Genomic DNA, 25,390 nt, shown 5'->3' on the forward strand with positions numbered 1-25,390 from the left:
GTAATTCATACACACCAAGTGTTCCACAATTTTTTGCTGACAGCAGACCCATTGGAATTATTTTTTTTTCATTTGGCTCATTTGAATGTGATATTCATTTAATTAAGCGCAATCTCTATTAAACTCCTTTTCTAGTCTTAGTAACTTTCAAACTAAGAATATTATCTAATCAGGTACATGTAATAGACTAGTCTGGTCTTAATATTCATGTTTCCAAAAATTTTCAGGAAGTCAGTAGTGTGGAGTTGACCTAGTTATACCAGGAAAAAAACAAAAATGTTAATCCTGTTATTTAAAGTTGGCACACTAGTTGTTTTGTTTTGTTTATAAATATTATGTTTATATGTAGTTTATTTCATGACAAAAACCCCATATCATGACTTACCAAAAAAAATTTCTCCACACCTGTTGTCCTATTTATAGACTTGGGAGATTCTTAACTCATTTTCCTGCCAAAAATGTTGGTACATAACAACATGGAAATGTAAACAAAAGACGGTCATTTCCTTTTTCTTTTCAAAGTGTTTTGGAAGTATCTGATGGAATAAATATTGTTTGGGAATTTAATATGTTCTTTTATAAGGTAAATCAGCTTCTTAATGTTGAAAACATCATGTGATTGTGCAATTATTCAACTTTGCATTTATAAATAGCCACATGCTTTTGGCCAGGGTTGAGTGAATTTTTACAGTTGTCAGTTTTGATTGGTTCATAATAAGATATTAGTATCTGATTGATACCTTCTTTAAAATTAATTTGTGGCCAGGTGGGGTGACTGATAACAATATTGGCTTCAGACACCTGTGTGGTCATACGGTGATCAACTGACCACAGCGTGTTTACTGCTATCGGTTTCAAGAGCTAATTACCTTGTAGGATGCCGTAAAAGACCTCAGGGCACACGTTTCCAGTCGTAATTGAATTTTCATCCTCAAATTTAACTTTATAGCACAGTGCTGGTAGCACAATACCAATCTCAATAGCGCTATAAAGCACAGTGCTTTAAGAGCCTGGGGAGAACACTGATTGAACCCTTTATGATGAGTCTTAAAAATCTTTCTCATCACAAGTATAACCAGATGGACTAAGAATAAAATTGACTAAAACAGAATAAATTAACAATTATTTATTGTTTATTTTGTAATGTGTTGTAACTTGTATGCTATAATTTATGCTTTTGTGTGGTATGTGAACATTTCTTTTTCATATATGAAAATAGTGCTATAAAAATGTTGTACAGTGGATTCCACTTAACTGCATACTTGTTAATTGCATAGAAGCTCAAGGACCAAAAACATTTCCTAATCCCATGTAAAAAATTCCTCTTATTTGCATAACTTCAGGCCAAAAATTAGAAAATTCCTCTTCATTGCATAAATATTTTTCAAAATTACTCAAAAATGTACCAAATTGGGTAAAACAACAATAGATCATTAAAGAAATACTTCAGTCTTCTAAAAAACTTTTTTACAACACTATTTTCGCTTTCTCTTGACTAGACACTGTGGCAGGGATCTAATTCGACATGATAGAAGAATATGTCACACTTTAACACTGAAAATATTTGGTAATTATGATAATTTCGGTTAACTGCCTATTCATGTTAATTGCATATTTTTTTTCTGACAAATAGGCTATGGGATTGACAGGAATCCTCAGTAATATCATCATTTATAAATAGTTTACCATGGTCAGCTGAATTTTTGGCTTTCAATTCAATCATCCTCACTATTGATTCCAAGCTTTCAATTTTTTCTTGCAATTCTTTTTTTTCTCCATCAACAGAATCTTCCATTTCAAGATATTTCTGCAAAGAGTAATAGACTGATTTACAAGTACATGTATGTCATGAAAAGCTGAAACAGGGGTATTGTCAAACATCACTAACATAACTATTGTTAACCTAACGTTCTCTTAACACTGTATTCAGTTTTCCCAATACAAGTTGAACCAAACTCTTTTTCTATGACAGCAAAGTACAAATGTACTTAAAATGTACATGTATTTTTGAACAAAAAAAAAACATGCATTCATTTCCAGAAATAGAGAGGCACATGGACATGTAAACAGGAAAGTAGTGGGATGGACAGGATCTATCTATTAGAAGACCTAAATTTGGTTCAAAGACAAGGTACAAATGTACATGGTAAGGTGAATATTTAAAAACATTCAACAAATCTTTAACAAAAGATGCTATTAGCTTTATAATCTTTACATGACTGACAATCCATACATGTACTCAAATAAAGGGAGACAATGCTCCATCAGTGCATTGTGATATTTCCAACTACGATCTGGGTATCGGGGAACCGTTTACACAATTCTGATCCGATTCTATAATCGCTTCAACCAGAAGTACCAAAAGTAAACAAACACATGCTTGAATGGCAACCAGAAGACTTGTCACTCCACCAGCTGAATATAAATCTGTTGTGTGGAGGCAAAAAATAGCATAAACTAAAGCTTGAACAAGCCATATGATTACTAGATGCAAAAATATTCAGTGACATCAAAGGAGATCTAAGTAAGAATCATGACACGTATTGTATCATCAGCCAGGTATTGTGATACGTATAATATCATCAGTCTGGCACCGTGATATGTATTGTATTGTCAGGCAATAGAATAATTATTTACCTACTCAAATATATATATAATTAATTCATATCGAAGACACAAGGACATCACCTACCTCACATTGCAATACGTGTCGTGATACAAGGGTGACGATGAAAATGACACACATCAGCATATTGTACTATATATTTTCTTCAATTTAGAATAAAAAATATTCAACAGATTTAAAAAATGATGAATTGGCTTCATACTTAAAGTCTAAAAACTTGGTCTAAACAAAGATAAATGGATTTTCCTTACAAGACATGTCCTTCTTCACTATTTGCATAGTAATTTTATCAAATGCTTGTGAAAAAAGTTGTATTTTGACCTGTATTGTATTGTATCCAAACCTTAGTCAAATATATAGTATCGTAACCAAAAATAATGTGATACATCAATAGTGCAATGAATAGTTTCATCCTTACAAGACATACATTTAAAGCTTTCATTCAGTCAATGGGTCTATTTTTAATGTTTTCAAAACATGCAAAAAACACATACAAAAGAATGCTTTATGTCAATTTGCAAATGAGGAAATTGAAACATAATGTAAACTTTACCCAGGTCAAGAGTAAATTTAGTGTCCTAATCTACAGAAATTGAAAACTTACCATCTCACAAATACAAATGAGGATTTACAAGGGAGACAATATACTATACATTAGAGAACTCACGTACACGAAAGTTATCCATTCAATAACAACAAAGATTGAAGATAACCACCTTTTTTTGTTCTGGTTCTTTTTTTTTCCATTAATACTTATAAATTTTTTTATTCCTTATTATGGAAATAAATAATGATTTATACCTGCTCTGCAACCTTTCTCAGCTGCTTTTCCCTTTCATATTGGGTCAGCAACTGTTCATTGTCATCTCTCAACAGCTCAACATCAACTTCACATACTTGCTTGTCTTGAAGTGCCTGATCAAGTCCCTCCAACAAACCTACTGTTAGAGGCATTAATTCTTTAACAACATCTTCATCATATTTCTTGATCATGCGTTCGAACTCTTTATAAACATTCGTGGCAAGTGCTGAAACCTTCTCGGACATAACATGACCCTCTTCATTTGTACCGTAAACAGTTTCAGCTATCGCCGCCATCGTTAATTTGCGAAAATCTTAAACGGTTGGTGAATAATTAGAAAGGTTTGCTACATTTTGTTAAGGTGCTAAATATACATGAAACAAGCAGGGTCTGTTAATGTTTTGACGTCTGAAGCGTCGTCCATCTTGACAAGTTGATGTATGAATTATCATGTGACATACTGGGCATGCGCGAAATTAATATTGACATTTCCGGTTTGGAGGCCAATACAAAAACATGACAGTGCTCAAAGTCCTAGCCAGAAAAATACCTAAAACACTCGCCAGATTAACACTGCCATACAAAACACGATGCACAAATTTGAGATTTTCATCTCACCTTTTAAAAGGGAGGACTGTCAGAATAGGTTGTGCTTGTGGATTTTGGGGTGACACTGCTGTTGCCGGTATATTGAATTTTAATCTCTTACATGTACATGGCTACATCATGCATTGAGTTCAAAGGTTCAAACTTTCTTATACCTGCTGCATGAAATTTTTTCAAAGTTCATAAGATAAAAACAATATGATCATTTGAATTAAAAGTGGTTGGATCTGACTATCTGTTGTTGAATGAGATATGATATAGTTTGGGATTAAATATTGTACTAATCGTTTTATCATATATCAAAATATATTAAAACTGAAAAACATACAAATACATAAAGATAACAGTACAGAAGAATTGCACACCTGTTATGAATTGTGCGGTTTATTACAAACTCAATAATAAAGAGTTTTTTTAGTACACACTATTCATGTTTCTTAAAATAATGCAATACAAGGGTGTGGAGTTTACAAATTATGTAAATTATTATTCAGATTTTGATCTACTCTTTACTTTCAAGGGTAAGCTGGGAAATACAAAGAACCAATGAAGGGAATTTCCTGTTGTAATAACTGTTCTATGGAATACTCTAAATGTTTAGAAAAATGGGAAACAAGGATTTTAAACTCTGTTTTTAAAAATCTGTTGTGGAATATGATTTAAGTGCAATTTTCATATTTAAAAAAAAATATTTGCTTATTTTATCATTATAAAATCACAGAAGACTTTCAATTAACAATTAAGAATAATAAATAAGTGAACATTAGCCACATTTAAAAGATAAAAGGGAATTAAATCAAAATGAAATGTGTTAAAGCACAGAAAGTGTTAATTAACCCTAGAAATTAAATTTTAAGGTTTGTGAATTTGCTACAAAAACATTTCTCATTCATTGCCAATTAATTACCAAGTCAGTTCAGGCATTTTGTTTTTACAAACTAATTGTTGACACCAGTTTCAATTAACTTGACGGGAGCTTAAGGCCTTCTTTCTTATCATTACATTAAATAATAACATTAATTAGGAATTGAAGGGATGAACTTTTTGAAGGACTAAGGACTCCACTTACTTTGTACTGGTACATTGCATAGACTATGGTTGAAGCCTTTAATACATACAATACAAAAAAGTTTAAAGCATAAGGATACACCTGGGAGGGCAAATATAGGGGTGTCTAATGATGATGTGTGTAGTTAAGAAATTATAATTAAAATTTTGGGACCTACTGTAAACTAGGCATTAATAAACTATATATGAAGTGTGCATATATATATGTATCATATGTATATTTCCCAGTTTTTTAGTGGGAATTCCTTGTATTTTCTATTGCCTGAGAAGTACATGGGAGCTCCTGTACTTGGCAATAACAATACTGGTGTAAAAATTTGTTCCAGTACTGTGATTTTTTTTTCAAAATTTTGTAAAATACTTGTATACCAGTATTGTACTTAGTATTATAATTTAATAATGAAAATATGATATCACAGTCTTACAGTGTATTGGATTGGATTAGTTCATGCCATCAACTATTGAAAAGCAAAAGAGATGAAGAACAGCAATAAAAACACTCTTGTTTTGCTTTCAGAGATTTTGTGTCATCTATTTATATGCTAGTTGTCATATCCCTTCTTTACTATTAAGTAAACTGGGGAAAAAAGACCTTGAAAAGATCAAAGAAAATGAATACCTAGTCAATCTACTACAAGAACAGGGTCCACTTTAGACTAAGACCATTGAAGATTTAAGACTCACTCTAATGACAGTAGCTGTGTATCACCACCTTGATATGTAATTTTATCATGATATTTTAATTTGTTCTTAATTGTGATTTGATTTGCGCTTTCATTAAAACAGTGCTCAATTTTCTCCTAACATGTACAATGTACAAATTAAATGTCATACAACAGTTTTTGCAGTCTTTCATATCAAAGTCAACATTGCTACATCAATAAAAGTTAATCCTGTGTAGAAATGGGTAATGACAAAACAGTACTTGAGTTAAATTTTCACAATGCTCATGACAATACTTACTTGTAACAATACTATAGATATACAAGTAATATATATATTTTTAAAAATCACAATACTGGTACAATACCAGTATACAATACTGGAACAAATTTTTATACCTGTATTGCAATCGCCAAGTACAGGAGATCCAGTACATGTATGATTATTTCATGCTATTTGGCTACCTTGCAAGATAGTGATTGTTTGCAAACCAAAATAGTATCTAACTATATTGAAGAAAATTACTAATATAAGTTAAGTAGTCTATCACATGTATGTTAAAATACATGTCTAAACTCACCTTTGTTATTTGATTTGGATGATAATTAATTTTCGTCTATAAAATTTAAGCTAGGAAACTTGTTTGTTGTTATGATTTATTTACCATGCAAATTTTTCTTTAATCTTCATGTGATGGCTTTTTTTTGAGATTTTGAACTTAAACAATGTAGTAGAAGACATGCATTTATCTCCAAAATTTGTCCTACTGTACAGTATACAGATATGATTTTTATTTCATATTCGATATGACATGAGTGGGAAATATGCATCTCTATAAGTCATCCTACTTTCAGCTCATTGGTGAGTTGTTATGGCCTTTCTGTTAGTTCCTGATTCCCTTTCTATTATTAATAATGATATACTTCATACCAAAATGTTGTCACATGCCAAATTTTAATTGGTAGAGTAGGGTCAATCTGATTAAAGTATGCCATCTGACATGTGCCAAGTCAAAATTCTGTATGAAAATAAGAGTAATCAAAGATTTAATTTTGAAAGGGAAAATAGCGTACTGAAAGAGTTAGTTTTAAATTGGAGAGTAGCATAATCAAAGATATGATTTTAATTAGTTTGTAAAATGTTGTATTATTTATGATCAACAGAATCAAGTTACTTTGCACAGAATTATCAATTTCATACAATTTAAAGTAACAATGAATTTCCACGATTGTACTTTAATACAGGTTCACCAATGAAATGATGACAAGTCAATGAGTTATGTTAACTTTCTCAGACTTACTAGTGATATAAAATTTAATAAAAGTAAATGTAGAGAAGTTGATAGGTAAAGAAAAATTTACTACTCATGATATTATAAGTAGTGACAAACATGGTGGTAAATAGTTACAAAGTAAATTTTAAGTTGTTTCAACTAATTTCATCATTAAATCTTAGAGTAAGGTTTACCTTTTAGTGGTACTTGTCATAATTGTGATTTTCTGAAAGATTAAGCATAGTTTATGGTTGTTTAGAAAGTTCACAGCATTTTTGTCACTTTATTCCGTTTTGTGTTAGTGTCATTCTTGGATGGATTCACTAGTGAAATTCCCAGCACCAGTAACCGTGCATACAATGATGTTTGGGGGATAGATTTAATCTTCTCTTGATTAGTAAGTTATTATTACCTGATAAATTTACTATCAATATCTAAATAATCGTCTGATCGACAGTTTAAATCTCCTTCATTCTCAGTTCAACTACCTAAGGAAGATCATGAGATGATTTAAGAAATAATTCGTGCAGGGGTTCATTTTATCTTTGGTATGGCATTTATATTCTCATTTAACACCTCGCTATCGCTCAGTGTTAAATAATCAAATATAAATGCCGTACCCAAATTAAAATGAGTACAAATCTACCCCTCCACAAATTATTTCTTTTCTAATAGGACAAATACGGTAATTTTTGTGACAAAAATTTCCCTAGGCATAGCCAAAATAACAGCTGTTCTGTTTAACCTCCCCCGTATAGAAGCGAAAGAAAAGAGACAGTGCACAGGTGCTAAAGATGGGGTTGTACTTACATATACTGTTTGACGATACAAAGACGTCATATTAGTTGAATCAAGCAGTAGGTGAAACATGGTTTGAAAAAAAACCCATTCTGAAAGTTTAAATTTTACTATTTGCACCATCATAATTAATGAAAAAAGACGAGATTATCTATATCACTTTGGTAAATTGAGTTATAAATTCATTAAAATGCAGTGAAAATGAACATTTCAATGGAGGATGACCCTTTCAAAAACCCTAATTCTTCTAACATTCTATTGAAAAAATTCTGAGTTAATCCAGGGATCCAACTATGAAATAATGGTCTTTTCAAATGGAGAAAGCATCCTTCAGTTTATTGTCAGATCCGTGGGTTTTTGACATGCATGTTTCTGATTTTTCCTAATTTGCATGATTCTTTCAAAAACTTGCACTCAATCAAGTGAAAAGAAACTATCCCCTGAATATGCCATCATTTTATACCCGGTAAGCAATAAGAGATGGTTATATTTGTCAAAAATGTAAGAAATCTCAAAGTAAAATATATTACATTTGGATCTTTATTTGATAATTTCAGCACCACAGTTGATCTATGGAACCAAGCTGAATTATTTGGTCTTTGATTATCTGTCAGAGATCACTATGTCTCTCCTCATATCTGCTAAACACAAACAACCGGTAAGTAATCAGTTTTATTTCAAGGCTTTTATTTTTGAAATGCCAATTAAGGGATGTCAGTAGTATTTTAGTAGCAGGAAAAAAAAGAAAAAGTAGCAGGTAAATCTATGAAAATATGGAAAGAGTTCAATAGAGATGAGCAAGTAGCTGTCCAATATTGCTGGTTGACAGCTTCTGTTGAAATCTGTGGCCATGCATCCAATACTTGTAACAGAATAGTCAGCAAATGATAAAATATAAACTGAATCTGTATATTTGTACATGTAGTTAAACACACTATATGATTTATTTAAATGTACATACATGTAATTGTATCCTCACCAAATTCAAACCAAGTATTGAATACTGGATAGTCAGGGGATTGTGGAGGTGTTAAGAGGAAATCCCAATATTTTTACCGAACTCAGAACTACATGTAAGGAGACTATCTATAATGTATTTTCAAGCTCAAACTTTCATGATTTTATATGTTTTTTATTGATAGAATTTGGGATATGCTCCAGATTTTGTTCAAATCTGTCTAGCTCCATTCATTAAAGACATAAAGTCTAAAGGTAAGTATTAAACACCATTATCACATGTGCATTATACATTCAGGCTGAAAGTGAGTACAGAATGAGTAATGAGTCATAAGACTTAATATTTATAATTATGTTATCAATTTATTTCATTCAGTTATTGTAAAATGAAATTTTTAAGTCTACTGTAAAACTTTTGATTTATTTTGAAGTGAATGCCATTATAAAGACATATCTTTTTCACTTTGCTCATGTTTAACAGGTATTAAAGTGATCAGTAATGCTGGTGGCGTTAATCCACAATCATGTGCTGAAGCTTTACAACAAGTTTGTACCACAGCTGGAGTCCATTTAAATATTGCTGTTGTCACTGGGGATGATTTAATGCCAAAAGTTAGTAATTGAATTGATTATAGAGCTTACTTGATACACTGAAAAGTTGAGGTATAAAAAACATTATGATTTATCTCCCTTTACAGATGGCAAAATATCAAATCTGAAAATATTATGCTGAAATGCCAGCAGATAGTTTTTGATTTTGGCATTCGAAGGACTCTATTCTCTATCAAATGTAATATATCTTTGAGTTCAAGAAGCTACCAGCATATTTTTACTTTCAGCAGAATATTTAGAAATATTGTTTTGTTTGGAATGACAATAAGAACATATTTGGTGTATTTTAAGGTGCATTAAAGGTATATTCAGTAAATTATCGTCTATTTTTTTTATTTTCAGAAAAAAGAACTAGAGCAGAGGAATATAACTGATATGGATTCTGGTCTCACTTTCCCTAAAACTATCCACAGTATGAATGCTTACTTGGGGTGAGAATATAATGAATAAACAGCATATCATGCTAGTAACTAGATAAATATTTGCTAACAAAAGTTTAAAACATTTACATGTATGATTCAGGCCACATGTGTATTTAGACAATTCACATACTGTCCATACAGTAAGGGTAATTTCTAGAAATATATAAATGGTTGGACCATACGATCTGACATTTTATAAACTACGTCTTAAACTTCCTTCAGTATTTTAGAACTTTGTGAGTATTGTTCATCTCTAATACAGTGTGATAGAATTGAACAGCTGAATAGGACTCAGAAAAACGAAGTACAAAATATGGGAAGATTTATTGCAAACATATTTAAGAATATTGTTAGAAAAATTTTCAAATCAATTGCTTATCAGTGAAAAAATTGACAGGATAAATAATGTGTTGCTAAATGGAAAAGTTTTTTGATAATATGTGAAAGAAAAGAAGTTTTTTCTGACTAACTGTCCTGAATTTGGAATGGACAATGAGCTTTGCATACTTTCAGATGATGTAAGATTATCCCAACACTGGAATTGTTCGCGTCTGTTGTACTTTCATCATGAATTTCCAAAAGCAACTGGGTATTGATGAAGGTCTTGTAGTTTTCTATAAAAGTATGCCTGTAACAGCCACTCCATTCGGCTAATTTTTTACGATTCGATTTCATGTTATATATTAAATTCATGATAAATATGTTTACTGTATTTTCAATTTATAGGAACCAGAGCACATATAGGTTATGTTCTAATAACATACAAATACGTACTCATATAGTCTAAATACTTCTGTGGTCTGTCTTATGGTAGACCATGTGAGTGCACTGGTATGGTCAGACCATACAGGTTTCTCATATATGGTCCAAATACTCGTATGTTCTGGAACATATACTTATATCTATTGTTGATATTAATGATAACAGAGTTTCAATATGTGAGCATCCTACTCGAGGATATAAAGCCTATTATTATATAGATAGCAGTGATTTATTGAATGTTCCCAGTGTAAAAATTTTTGATAATTCACACTGTGAAATAAATTCAGTAATTTCACTCTTTCATTTTCTCCTGCCAGAACATCACTACACAAATATCAATCCGCCGTTCACAAAATTTTAAATTCATGTTGAAAATAGCAACGGATAATGGAGGCAATCTATATAATAGATAGGATTAATAATTGGTTATTGTGAATAACAAAAATATGAACACTTGCGCCAAGAACACATTAAGATTTAACTTGTGTGCAGAACAAGTTCCACACACCTGTGTAAATCTAGGCATTCTTCAGCACTTGTGACTATATTTTGGTTATTCACTCTTTCCAATTAATTATCCTATTATTATTTAACTGGATATAGAACATCTTCAATGCTTTTTCTTTCATAATCAGCTGCAGGGGTGAATATTTATCCTTAGCATCCTTTTACAAAGCTTACATAAATTTTACATGCATGTAACACCCATTGGTTTGTTAAGTATATACATGTACATTAGTCTTTGTGAAATGATACCCTAAACCTTTCTAAATTAAAAATCAATGGGCTCTATGGAAGAAAGCCAAAAGCCCTGAATATAGTGTCAATGAACATGGTTGACAGTTCAGAACCTAAGCATATAAGATTTCAAAGATACAATGTCAGAAATTAAATTCAGTGTCCCAGACGTCATATCCACATTAATTTGAGCCCATGTGTTACTTTCAACAAAAATGGATATACCTGTTTTTGTATATTTACTTCTTTGAACATTTATATACACTATAAAGTATACATACTTCTATTTGAACATGTGTGTTTCCAATAGCAACGATCCTATTTAAGGTATATGAATTTTCAGTATTCTTTTAAAGGGCTGGTGCAATAGCTAGAGCACTGGACCTTGGAGCTGATATAGTAATAACAGGAAGATGTGTAGATAGTGCCCTTGCTCTTGGCCCTCTTGTGCATGAAGTAAGTTGGTATATGTCAAACAGATTTCGACTAATCATGATCATGGAAAGGCATATAGTACTATTACAACAACAAAATCTTGCTTGGTATAATTTGAGGGTTGATTTAAAAAAAGTTACAGCAAAAAGTCTTACCTGAAAAAAAAATTATCAAATACTGTGTGCTTTTAAAGTACTAGTTCATATTAAATTCAGACATTGCCTATGGTAGAGGTGATTTATGGTGCAGAAAAGCTCACCAAACAATTACTTTTTTCAATCTACATATGCCAAGTCCTTTCTGCATACAGATTTTATTTTGGAGAAAATCATGCATTCATCAATCAAGTCAAGAACAATAACTCTTGCAAAGTGACAATTTCATATGCAATATATATATTCTCTGTCTCTAAAGTACAACAATCTAATGACACTTGAAGCTGGTTATGTGGTCTGTAACTGAAATTGGCAGGTTTTTGAAATGCATGAATCAACTCCTGTCTGATTTTTATAAAGAATGCTACTTGAGAAGACCTGATTTTTTTGTTCTTACAGTTTCAGTGGAACATGACAGACTTTGATCATCTAGCTGCTGGAAGGTTTGTTTTTATGATAGATAGTGTTTTCATGAGTAAACATGAATTAGTGAGTTTGAGAATTACAGTAAAACCTGTCTAAACTGATTTGTGAATACTTCAAAAATATAACTACAGCAAAATAGAATAAAAGTGACTATGCATTTGGAAAAAAAATATCAAAGCTTTTCTGTAGCAAATATCTAGGAAGTAACTTAAACAAAGGCGTGAAAAATTCCAGCATTAATGATTGCAATTTTATCATTTTAATTAAAAACTCTTTATTTTATGATTTTGAGAAAAATCCTGCATCAGTGATTGTTAAAAGTCACAATGAGAAGTTTAACTAAATGTGATTTTATGTCTGTATTTTTGGCAATAATGAAAATGTCACAATACTTTCTAACTTTACCATACCAAGAAATACTTTAGTAATATCATGCATTTGGAAACTCATTACTAGTAGGTTCACTGTTTAGAAAATGATATACAATGAAAATTATCTGAACTGAGCCCTGAGTAATTAAAAAAAAAAACTGTCTAAGCCAAACATTTTTTAAAAGTCCCTTGGTATCAATTTAATGTAAATTCCAAAGGGGTTCATTATAGATTGTTTTTAGGGTTTATCATTATGGACTTGGATACCTTATTCTTGACGTATTGAAATTTAATTACAGCTTGGCTGGTCACTTAATAGAATGTGGTGCTCAAGTTACAGGAGGTATTTTTACAGACTGGAAGAAGGTTCCTAATTGGTAAGTCAAGCAAACTACTTTCATGTCTTGTTTTGTTTCAACCACATATTATATCCCACTCGTATGGGGGACGATAACTGCATCCCCCCCAAGTTTGTCTGTACAGTTCTGTTAGCAAACAATTTTGATTCAGTTTCTACTGAAGGAAGTCATTCCACATTGTGTTTATTGTTATGACACAACAAGCTGTACATTGTTTCCTATTTTCATTTTGTCAATGCTTCGTCTTGCTCAACTTTATTAGAACTTACCTTTATCAAATGGCTTTATTTAAACAAAAAATCCAGTAGTTTTTAAATTGCTTCAGAACTGCATTAATATTGATTATAATCTACTTTATCTGGACTTACCTTCAACAAAAAGCTTTAGTTTAAAAAAAATTCCAGTTGTTTTTTTTTCAATTTGCTTTTGATCTTCTTTTCTATTGGTGTGTAATCGACACATCTAATGTACTGAATTCGTTTTTTGGCCAAATGCAAATTATACACATTTCTTCACATATATTGTTTTGAAAATATTTGTTTCAGGGAGCATATAGGGTTCCCAGTTGTTGAATGTAGTGCCAATGGTGATTTCTTGGTAACTAAACCCAAAGGAACAGGAGGATTGGTCAGTAAAGCTACTGTTAGTGAACAACTAGTGTATGAAATAGCTGATCCAACCAAGTATTATCTACCAGATGTAGTGTGTGACTTTACTCATGTCAAACTTGATGAGATACACTGTAAGTAGCCTGATGAATGATTTGAAGAAAGGATTTTAGAAGCAATGAATTATGAAAACATGATGGTATGGTTTTTGGTTTTGTTTTTATTTGATAAAAATTTAAAGAATTGTTTAAGAACTTTAATTTATAACTTTTCTCTTTGACATATTCATACTATATCCATTCTCGTTATATATTTGTGCTTCCAGTATAACTGTTTGCACATATAACATGTTTTAAGCTGTAAATTCTGCTCTTTGTATATTACATCTATATGCTAATATAGTAGCATATAGATGTAATATACATGTAATTGGTCATTGTACACTGCATCAGTAAATTTTTATAATATCCAGCTTAATGCTGCTCATATTTCCTTTTTCACCCCACTGCAAAGACTGAGTAATGATTTCAGTTTACCCACAAGTGGACATGACAATTGAGTATTTTATACTCTATAATATTTTGATTGCTGTATCATACATGTTTTTATAAATTTTATAATAATTAAACAGCTGGAACAGATGATTCTGCTGTGTTTGTTACTGGTGCAAAAGGGAACCCTCCAACTAGTCAGTACAAGGTACAATTTCTTAACATGCAACTCAAAAGAGTTTCATACCATCATTTTATTTCATTCTTCAAGTTTCTAGATAAAATTTGTGTTAAAACTATGTGTTGGAGTGACTTCATCAGAAAAGTTGATACATATGAAAACTGTGATATTTAAATTTAATAATGTCCAACATTTTATGCTTTTGAACAGAAAGATCTAAGTTTAGCAGTAGAAAAGGCTCTTTTCATCGTCTTGTGCCTGCCATTATTTATTGAAGGTCTATTTAATACTGTAAAAGTACTTTTATTGGTGTGTAGCAATTTGCTAGGATTATAGAAAGATATCAGTTCGTAGATTTATGACTTTGTGGAGTTAACATTTCCATCATACAACTGAACTTGAAATGCTCTTTTTGTCAGGAACTGAATTTTGTAGTGTGACAAACCCAAGAAAACTACAAAAATCTGAGGTTTACCTCCTTAAATAGAATTCTTTTCAAATGTACTGAACATAACATTATACTCTTTTCTTCAATATTATAAAGTCTAGTGCTACATATGCTGATGGCTTTAGGACTACAGCTGTAGCTGTTATAGGTGGTCCTAATACTAAACAGAAAGGACAGAAAACTGCAGAAGAAATTTTAAAAAGGTATTTGTACATTTCTGAAGTCAGTGATCAGGGACACAAAGCAGCCATGTTTACAAAAGAACTGTAAATGTTAAATCATAATACAATTTTGTATAGAATAAGGTATGATTAGTTTAATGTCTGGAAGTGTGGCATGACGTATGCATGGTTTGAAAAGGAGTAACATATATTTGAATAGATATTGTTTTGGAAAATCAAATATGTTCTTTTAGATGCAAAGTACTTGATATTAATATAGGAATTGACAGCCACTTCTTAACCTTTGTAGTAGCAATTGAATTGAATATATGGACACATATTGAGTTTTTTTGGTATTGAAATTGTGGATAATAGATGCTGAAAAATTCTTAAATCTGAACGATGATTGATTGATTTTTTGACAAACTTGATTTTGAAAAACTTATTTCTAGTGCTTGCTAACAACATACAAGGTGTTATTTTGGTAGAAATTTCTTATAATGTTTTACTGCAAATTAAGTTTTATATCTGGGAATTTTATTTTCATGCCATTCATAGTTATAGATTTATGAATATTGAATTGAAGATTTCAATGGAAAATTCATTGGGAATAAAATTTTCAATTTGATAGAACATGAAAAGCACACATATTAGTAATTCCTCCACACATGTATCTTTACATGAAAAAAATATTGCTACTCCTAGTACTATTTTAGATGTAGAAGAATATACAAGCAGTTGAACTTAGAAGATTTTAGTCGAGTAAACATTGAAATGATTGGTTCAGAAAATAACTATGGGCCTATGTCAGCAGTTCCTAATGTAAGTCTGTGTTATAATAAATGCTCTTCTTATACCCTGCAAACATAGTATAGGATATGTAGGAATCACTCTGTTCCTCCATGTGGCTGTTTGTCTAATCACATATCTTGTCAGAGTAAATCTCCTTAACCACTTGAAAGATAATGATGAAATTTTTTAGGGTGGTTGTGTATTATATGGATATTGTAAACGTAATAATTCTTGTGGTTGCTAATTTTACCAGATTCTCTCATATGACCATATTTGCAGATACCAATTTTCAGGATTTCAAATGAAAAATGATAAGCATTATATTATGTTTAAAATCTATCTTGCAGGGTATATTTTCTGTCCATAGGGGAAAATAGTGAAAATTAGTATGTTTACAGTATTGTCTTATGCCTCCTAAAGATCAATAAATTCCATTGTATTTACTTTTTTTTATTTTTATTTATTTTTTTTTTTTTTGGGTGGGGGGTTACTCTAGCGACCTTGCTCACAATATTTCTACTTTGTATTAGCCTCTAATTATATTATTATTGTTCACACTCTCATGGGTATCTATGCAATGCAAGTTCTAATATAGATACCTCTCTGAAGCTGAGATATTTTATGCTGCCATATACTTCTCACAAATACAACTATACAATTATTATACAGGGCGTCAGAGATGGTGTTCTATGGATGGCTGTACAACATCACCAAAAGAAAGCATTAGAATTTTTAGCCAAAGAAATAGCTCCTGCTGGTACAGGAATGGGTAAGTCAATATTAGGCAGACTATGACCAATTAGGCTATAAAGCTGATCAAATGAAAAACCTCCATGAAAATTTAAGAAATTTAATTGTATATGTGTGTGTGTGATTATGGTAGTCAAGTGATGTTTATAGCATTATAACTTTCATCCATTAACCTTAATGATGTTTTCTGTCAGAACAAATCATAAGAAATGGCCTGCTCAAGGTTATGGAACCATAATTATATGATTTTATACTATCATCTTTTTGTAGACAAACTTAATTTTTTTTTTAATCGCAGACATTCAAAATGATAACAATCATATATTGCCCTTGTTATATGTAGAGCTTAGTTTTGTTTTCACCTTTAGTTTATTTTTTATGTTACTTGAATATATAGGGTCAACTCTTGTGTCTAATGATGTTTTGGGGCCAGCTGCAGTCTGCCGTGTGATGATATTTCCTTGTTGTTCATTGAAGACCAATGGGTGGCTTTGGGCTGACATTTTCATCTCGATGGGGTTGTTGTCTTTTTGACATATACACCATACCTATTCTCGTTATATGTTGAATACAATGTCATTGTATATCAGGTGACATTAGTGCTGGCATCTAATTGTTGTTTATTGAAATTGTTTTGCTTTAAATATTTTGTTATATTTTTTTATATATAGCACCAGGACTGACAGGATTGGTTGGTGGGAGACCAAGAGTGTAAGTAATGTCTGAAAATCTGTTTCTGAAATGCAATGGAATTATAGAGATGTTTATTCTGCATGACATAGATAGATATTTGATATCTTAATTTTCTTTTCACTATATTCGTGGTAGGTATTTTACCATAAATACATCCAATGCCTGTTTGAATACATAACACAAGGCAATGATAAAAAACACATTAAACATTGCTTAAACATCCAAAGAAAAAGGTACCAATTATATTATATTTCATTAATAATGAAACTGTGCATTCAGTAGTGAAGTAAAGTGGGGAAGATATCCATTAGGCAACCACCCACGCAATTATATGCAAATAAAGTAAAAACAAGAGGTCACAAGAGTATTTTTTTACACTTAAATGAATGACACTGACATAAAACTCTGTGTTTGATGTTATCTTACTTGAGTAATAATATAAACCAGTATTTCTTTGTTTTATGTTTTACAGAACCCCAGTTTTAAGGTTGTTTTCATTTCTGTATCCCAAGTCTGACATCCAGGTTTGTAATGTAGAAACCAGGGTAAAAACAAATATTTTTGTTTGATATACATTTTATTTTTATTACTCCAGTAAGATTACCAGAGGGCCATTTTTATAATCCAACAATTTCTTTAAAATAAACTGTAAATAATTAGTAGAGGTCATAACAGGATAACAAAAAAGATGATGAAAAATTGATAAAATTTCAGAATTTTTATAGCACTGTTGGGCATAAGGTATAGATATGTAGGAGGGAATATTATTATTGCCAGAGGACTCTGAAAGGAAATACATGTAATCCAATTCGACATGGGTTTTTTTTGCATGTAACATGCCCAATTGATGTAGGGACCTGTTCTTATATTTTGAATAATGTGAATGTAATAGAAAGGGTTAAATTATTTAAGGGAAGCGGCCATAATAAAAATTGCAATTTTGTCAAAAATGCCAAAACTGTGATAAGAAATGCAATTAACATTTTCTGTTTTACATTTATACTTGATAACAGATGTGGGCTGATAGATTTATCAAATGAAGAAATTTACAAGAACTTTTTAAAATAATGTAGTGCAGAACAATTGTATAACCAAATGGATTACCTGCATAGTTAATTATGTAAATGGAATGTAGCCTTCTTTTAAGATGAAATAGATTAATGGATAAAATATGTCACCTGAATTGCAAAAAGTAACGCATGCTGTAAACAGGAAATGAAATAATGTAATTATAATGAATTCAATTGGTATTATTAATATTTTAGATTGATATCTATATGAATGGAGAGCATAAAGAGAAGTTCCTGCCTGAAGAAGTGCCTACCTCAGAGTATACTAAATCAGCTAGCAAAGGGGTAGAGGTTGAGGGATCAGTGCCATCCGGAAATCATTCTTACAGATTAGAGGAATTGGCTTACACCAGAAGTGGTGACAAAGGCAATACCTGTAACATTGGTAATTCCTCTAAATATATTAGTTGCTGATGTTTTAAGGACCTATGGTAAGGGGTGCAACTCTTACAAATCATTGGAACGTTTGTATTCACCATTTTACATCAATCTCATGTAAACATCAAAGTAACTTAGACTGATTTTATTACTATAAATATGTTACCATCATAAATTCTGATTAAGTTCATCTGCGCAAGTCAAGCAGGAATCCCCTATCTAAAAATATCATCCAATGGGATGACCTTATAGTAGCCATCTACCCTTTATTCATCCATTTTAATTTCCACCTGCGCAAGAAGACACATGTGGTAAATGATATTGTGAATAATATTGAAATTTTGTGATATTAGAAATCCCTCTTTTTGAGGAATTTTCTGTTATATATTTATTATTTTTGTATATTGATACTTTATTATGGAGTTTAATGTTAACAGCCCATTTCAAGCCATTACTGGCAATGACGTTTTTTTGGATGGGTTGTTACCTTACGATAGTCAGGTGGCTACTCCAAATGTGTCTAGTCAATCAACCGATGTTTTAACTTTGGTGACTAACACTACTATTCTACAGACCCCGGTTGTAGGTTCTGTGGATAGTAATAGAGTAATCCCTACTTTAGGTACGGTAACTCTTACAATATCTAGGCCAGTAGACACCACAGGTTCAGTTTCCTGTACCCCTGGTGTTTCTATGGGTCTAAATTTACCTGGTTCAAGGCCTCCAGTGTCTTACTGTGGTGTTACTTTGCCCTCCTCGGCTAATAACCCCATGTCTTGGTCAAGACATCCCTGGCCTCAGACTTACTCTTATCCAGGTTTTCCTGGTCAGGTTTTTCCTGGTTTCTGGCCTTATGGTAACAACTTTGGACCTATTGGTCCTCAAAGTTTCACTCCTAGTTTGTCAACCCCTGCTCCTTCTGTAGCAGTGCCTTCTAGTAGTGTTACTATACCTGCAACTGCACCTATCTCTTCTGTTAGGTGTCAGTTTAATCAGGTTACTAACTCCGCCCCCTCATTAGATGGGTTTAAGAGTGTTTTAGATGACTTTCATCAATCCATATCTTCTGAGTTTGTTGCTTTCTCCAATTTTCTCACAGCTTTGGAGAAAAATACCAACCAACCCACACCAAGCTCCTTTATGACTCCACTTCCTACAGTTCACAACTCTGAAAGTGAACATGAGGATAGTGATGATGAGGAACACTTTTCAGTGGCCCCAGGTAGTCAGGAAGGCAATTTTTCCTCTGGTGAAGAAGGTGAAATTAGGGATCAGGTTCCTCAGAATGTTTCTGTTCATAATACTGCTCCTTCTGTTATTGGTCGGTCTCCTAACAATTCCAACTAGGCTGCTGAAAGTGAGGATACTCCTGCTTTGAAGGATCGTAGAGATTCAGTTTACTCTATTATGAGAGACGTCAATAAGGTGTCATTTCAGTCACTTCCCAAACCTAAGAGACTCACTTCAACTTTTGAAGCTTCTTGTGGTTTGTCTAATGACCTACCTAAGTCTCATACTAGTTTCCCAGAATCCAATCACACGTCCACTTCTCTTCAAATTGTTAATGAAGGTATCATAGCCAATGAATCTCATTTTTCCAAGGTAAGTGGTTTTGGTATAACTTCCTTTAATGATCATTTCCAATCTAGGGATTATGATATTTCCAATTCCACTTTGGGTAAGTTGGTTCCTTCTTGTGGTAAAGCCTTTTCTTCTTTAATTAATTCAAAGCCTGTGGATGGACTGCGTCTTTCTCAGTATGTCTGGTCTAAAACGGAGAATCTTCTTAGAAATGCTTCTTACGTACTAGGTACAGCAGAACATTATTTGTCTGCTGTAGCCCCCTTACTGAAAGATATTGCTCTTCCTACTTCAGGTTGATAAAGCTGTAGGCTCTTCTCAGCTCTTACTTATGGGAAGTTGGCAAATTTTACCTTATCCAAAAGATCTGAGATTCTGGATAAAGCTAGAGTTTCTGACAGTCTGACGGATTGTTTGTTGAAATCTCCATTGGACGACAAACTTTTTGGTCTTCCTCTTGACGAGATTCAGAAACAGCTCATTCATACTCCAGCAGCAGTAAAGGTGAACGTTTCTCTCTCGGGAAATAACTCTTAGAGAGGGGGATTAACTCCAAAATTCAAGGAACTACCACCTCTTTCACCAGTTCATATTCTACTGTCCAACACAACTCATCTGCAAAAAATATCTCTTCGCTCAGCAGAGATAGATTGTCTTTTGACCAAGAAAGGAGTAGAGGAAGTTCTTGTATCATCAATAGATCCAGACTTCTATTCTCGGATTTTCCTTGTTCCAAAGAAAACAGGAGGAATGAGACCAGTCATCGACCTGTCCATTTTCAACCTTTATCTGGCTGTTCCCCACTTCAAGATGGAGACCAATCATTCTATCAGAGCTTCAATACTTCCAGGTATGTGGACCACTTCCCTGGATTTGACAGACGCTTATTTCCCTATTCCAATATGTCCTTCTGACCGAAAATTTCTTTGTTTTGTCTGGAACAACAAGGTTTACCAATTCAGAACATTACCATTCGGCTTATCTACTGCAACTCTAGTTTTCACCAAGGTTATGCAGACTGCCATAGCTCATCTTCACTCTCAGGCCATTCAGATTCATTCTTATCTTATTTTTTTGTATAGCTTCTTGCTTACTTTTGAAAATTAAATGGATGAATAAAGGGTAGATGGCTACTATAAGGTCATCCCATTGGATGATATTTTTAGATAGGGGATTCCGCCTGCTTGACTTGCACAAATGGACTTACTCAGAATTTATAATGGTAAGTATTTATTTTATAAAATCCTATTTTACTTTAAAAATTTTAAATTTCATTCTGTTTCAAATGAAAGCTTGATAGGTTTTGGAGAATTTAATATAATACAAACATATCACAGATTTCAAAAAGTTATGTCCCTTACCTTTGGTATACCTCCTTAAGACTTCTGAATTAGTTATCAAATTATCATTTAGTTCATTTTGATAAAAGTATACCTGAAAAGATGTGAATATAAGGTAAATTTTATAGTAATACAAAAAAAAAAATACATGTAGGAGAATTTTCTTTATTTGAAATAATCCTATCAAATGATATCCAGTTTTGCATCAACTAGAAATAGTTGTACATGCATATTTTCATAAAAAATAAAAACCAAAAAAAACTGTTGAACAAATCCTTATGTTAATTTATAAGCTTACAACCTTGAAATAGATATTTTTGACAATATCAATAATAACAATGGATTAGTAGATCCATTTTTAAGGATATCAGACTTGTGGAGACTGCTTTATGAACTACCATGATATTTCTATCTTTGTTTTTCTGTAGGTGTTATAGCCAGACACCCTGCAATTCTTCCCTACCTCAGAAGTCAGTTGACACAAGATGCTGTACAGCAATACTTTTTCCATCTATTTGACAATCCTTCTAATGCAAGTGTGCAGAGGTATGCTTTACTGTTATGAATTATATTACAGAATTTGTTACAATGTCTATCTTTGTATACCTGGCATGTTTACTTGTGTACACTGACAGAGGCAGAATAAAGGAATTTTCTTATATTAGTACTGAAGACAAATTACATAGTACAATGTGATAATTTGTACACTCATTTTTTTGCTACTCAGTGCAAGTTTTCTTTATTTTCAAATCTGAATTGGTATTCTTGGTAGTTTGGATTTCTACTAGATTATGCCATTGTTGAGTATTGTTTCTGTTTGTAGCTAGTGTATTTATTTATTTTTTATTGTAGATATGATCTACCAGGTATCCATGCTATGAATTTTGTACTCCCTGAATCACTTGGAGGTGGAGGTATAGCCTCTTTAAGAAGTGATCCTCAGGTAATGAATAATGCATGTAAAGATATCAGGGAAGTCTCTACAACAATGCAATTTAACATGTAATTAGGAAAGTGTAACATTCTTGTGGCTATGAAATTAAGAAGAAATTATTTGCTTTTTTACAACATTTTTATACTGCAGCAAAAATATTACTGTCATGAAATGTTATGGTGCAGTTTTGAAATTGTTGTTGTCTGCATTCATAGACTTAAGTTGATGTCGTCAAAAGTTGTGAGCTGAATCTTGCCATGTAAATGTATTTAGCTTTGGGAGTTTTAGTCCTGTATTCCTGTATTCATTGCAATCTTCTTCACCCCCATTAATTTGAATAGTTCTCCTAGTTAATAATAGAATCTGTTTATGTTTTCAGGGAAAAGCTTATGGACAGATGATGTTGGACTTCGTTATAAAGGATGTTCCAGATTTGTCTCAGTACATGAGGGCTCAATAACAATCAATCTTTTCAAGGACTATAGTAATTGTCTTCATACAAACTTATGAAAACCATGCATATCTGTGATTTGTATATAATATATACTTGTAGAAGTAAAATTTCAATTGGTATTGCTTGAATTACTGGTAATTTTCGTGTATATTAATTTTCATTGTGGTTGGCAAAAATTGATGCAAAATGATTTTATGAAGAAGTATAAGCATTGAATGAATTGAGATTTTTTTATTTATTTGTTGTGTTGCAATTCTGTTAATCAATCTTATACTTTTTTATCTTTCTGATGTTTTTGATTCAAGAAGAAAAGTTTAGAACCAGTGCATTAAAATAATGACATTTTGACACATCTATATCAAGCATTAAACAGATATATTACATTTGCTTTGCATTGGATTTGTCAGTTCATTCTAATTCATTTAATATATTAAATTCTGCAATCAGACATTATTAATTCATAGGTTTTGTCAGAAACTGATAATAAATAATAATAATAAATGTATCTTTAATTTGCTTTTATTTTGCCTATTCAAAACATTATCATGGTAAATCATTTGAATGAATGCACCAAAATATGCATCTTTACAGGGAATCATGTAGTTTTAATACACATATACCTTTACCCGGAATCCTTGGTTGAGTTCTGAACATCCTTTGCAGAAAGAATTAGAATGTCTTTTTCTCAGTAGCTACTGAAGAAAGTGTAAAAATATGCTTAAAGACAAATAAGTAATGTTTTTTTGCTTACTGGGTATTTGTTTCTCTTTATACTACTGCAAATTTGATTATTTATTACTTGCATCCTACCTTAGGCAAACTAAAAAAAACATTGGATCTTAAACCCTTTTCTTGTTTTAAGTTGCCTCATTTCCCAGCTTAGCACTACATAAAAAAAAAGCAATTATCAATTTTTTTTTAGGCTGTCAAAAATGTAAAGGTGCCATCATCACTATTTAAAGGAAAAAGACGAAGGCCATAAGGCCAAAAATTTGGGCTCATTTTTTTCAATATTTTTATGTTTTATTCATATTTTATTTGTATTTAATTCCTTTTTACCTTTTAAATGTGGCTTTTGTTCACTATCGGTTATTCATTATTCTTAAGATAAAAAGAAATGCCTTCCTCCCTCATTGGTTTTATGTTTGGTAAACCAAGAAATTACCGTTGACATTGAATAGTTATAGTCTTGGCAAAGTGTTTTTATTCTTGGAATATCGGTCGTATCTTCACCATGACCTCATGGGCAAACCGTGCCTGCAGACGTTAATTTCATTTGTATATTAGCTTGTTGCTGTGATTTAACTTTCTTCATAAAATGTTTTAAAGGTTCGACTCCTTTATTTTAAATCTCTGAGGTCATTGAAGATTGTTTAAAGGATACGTATGAATTTGGAAATTAAAGTTACTACAGCAGAAAAAAATTCATAGATCTTGTCAAAATTAAAAATTCCCTGAATCATGGTTACATACCATTTATTCAAGTAAAAATGCCTTACCTTTTTAACTCGTCTCTCACCAGAAATCTTGGAGTTACACCTACTAGCGTATACAAATTAGTGATAAGCCTTTTAATGTTCACACGATTACAATGGGATTTGCTATTGCTGAAGTGTTCTTCTGAACTGCTTTAAATATCTGTCAGTCATTTTAAACTACACCTTGTTGCATATCCAGGTTGGCACCCCTCTTTCTAATAGGAAAATTTGACATTTTCATGTGTTAAATTGACAAAAAATGGCTAATGATGTCCTAGCACCCCTGTTTATGTAAGGAACTCCAGCTGGCATCTCTCCTTTTCAAAGTATCTGTATCCACCCCTGCTACACGATCAGGCATGGATCCAAGGATGAGCATGCTGTGCATACGCTTCCTAAAATTGTGAAAAACATTTTCTTGGCATGAAATCTTTTTCACAAATTCGAACTCCAATTTTTGTTTGCCTTGCATCACTTGGCAGTAAATTCTATTAACACCTCCCCTTTAACCTGAAATCCTGGATTCACCACCGACCTAGGCTAATCTCAATTTTCCTAGTTAAATTTATCAGTGTAATTTGTTTTCAAGAAGAAAAAAATAGAATACAGAAGTGTCACATGTGCACCAGCAGTTTAAAAAAAAGTTCAATCCAATATTTCATTTGAAGAGTGTTGCAATAACAAAAATGGCATTTCTTAGATGACTATGTGTTTATGAAGAATTTGTTTAGTCATAATTGATTGAAAGTCTTATTTGACTCAGTGCTTCAGCACTTTGATTTATAATTCTCATGGGTGTGTTTGATTTGGAGTTTGTTTAAGGTCAAATACCTGTTTGTTATCATTTTACTTCTTGTTTTATCAGACAAATCACTCTTGACAACATACTCGATTATTCATTGATAAAGAGCTTCGTCCAAAATTTTTACACATCTTGTTGCTAGAAAGATTTTTAATG

General features: G+C 31.9%; 2 protein-coding genes across 22 annotated transcripts in view; one reads left to right on the top strand and one right to left on the bottom strand.

The window, feature by feature from the left end:
• The window catches only part of LOC148605504 (C-Jun-amino-terminal kinase-interacting protein 4-like), a 59,259-nt gene extending 55,381 nt beyond the window's left edge, over positions 1 to 3,878 (bottom strand). For all 19 annotated transcript variants that reach the window (XM_088548855.1, XM_088548859.1, XM_088548857.1 and 16 more), the window contains exons 1-2: positions 3,428 to 3,878; positions 1,687 to 1,807 (exon numbers count right to left, since the gene is read on the bottom strand). In XM_088548855.1, coding sequence (XP_088404981.1) covers positions 1,687 to 1,807; positions 3,428 to 3,724 — 418 coding nt within the window. In that variant the 5' untranslated portion in view covers positions 3,725 to 3,878. The remainder of the gene's footprint in view (positions 1 to 1,686; positions 1,808 to 3,427) is intronic.
• Positions 493 to 23,455, top strand: LOC148605505 (uncharacterized). 3 transcript variants are annotated; one of them, XM_088548863.1, is made up of 20 exons: positions 493 to 583; positions 2,041 to 2,146; positions 8,394 to 8,494; positions 8,979 to 9,048; positions 9,275 to 9,405; positions 9,748 to 9,836; positions 11,684 to 11,783; positions 12,317 to 12,360; positions 13,014 to 13,091; positions 13,619 to 13,815; positions 14,313 to 14,380; positions 14,898 to 15,004; positions 15,679 to 15,784; positions 16,424 to 16,523; positions 17,176 to 17,215; positions 17,670 to 17,721; positions 18,463 to 18,652; positions 21,995 to 22,112; positions 22,419 to 22,509; positions 22,880 to 23,103. In XM_088548863.1, the coding sequence occupies exons 2-20, from the start codon at positions 2,083 to 2,085 to the stop codon at positions 22,958 to 22,960; spliced, it is 1,827 nt and encodes a 608-aa protein (XP_088404989.1). In that variant the 5' UTR covers positions 493 to 583; positions 2,041 to 2,082; the 3' UTR covers positions 22,961 to 23,103. The 3 variants fall into 3 exon arrangements, with proteins under 3 accessions (XP_088404989.1, XP_088404988.1, XP_088404990.1); XM_088548862.1 differs by lacking the exons at positions 493 to 583; positions 2,041 to 2,146 and adding an exon at positions 3,906 to 4,113 and having other exon boundaries at positions 22,880 to 23,455; XM_088548864.1 differs by lacking the exons at positions 493 to 583; positions 2,041 to 2,146 and adding an exon at positions 7,320 to 7,435.
• The last annotated feature ends 1,935 nt before the right edge of the window (positions 23,456 to 25,390 follow it).

The sequence above is a fragment of the Perna viridis genome, chromosome 10 (assembly GCF_037379345.1).
Source record: "Perna viridis isolate PV_CMFRI_1.1 ecotype Kerala chromosome 10, ASM3737934v1, whole genome shotgun sequence".
Lineage (NCBI taxonomy): Eukaryota > Metazoa > Mollusca > Bivalvia > Mytilida > Mytilidae > Perna > Perna viridis.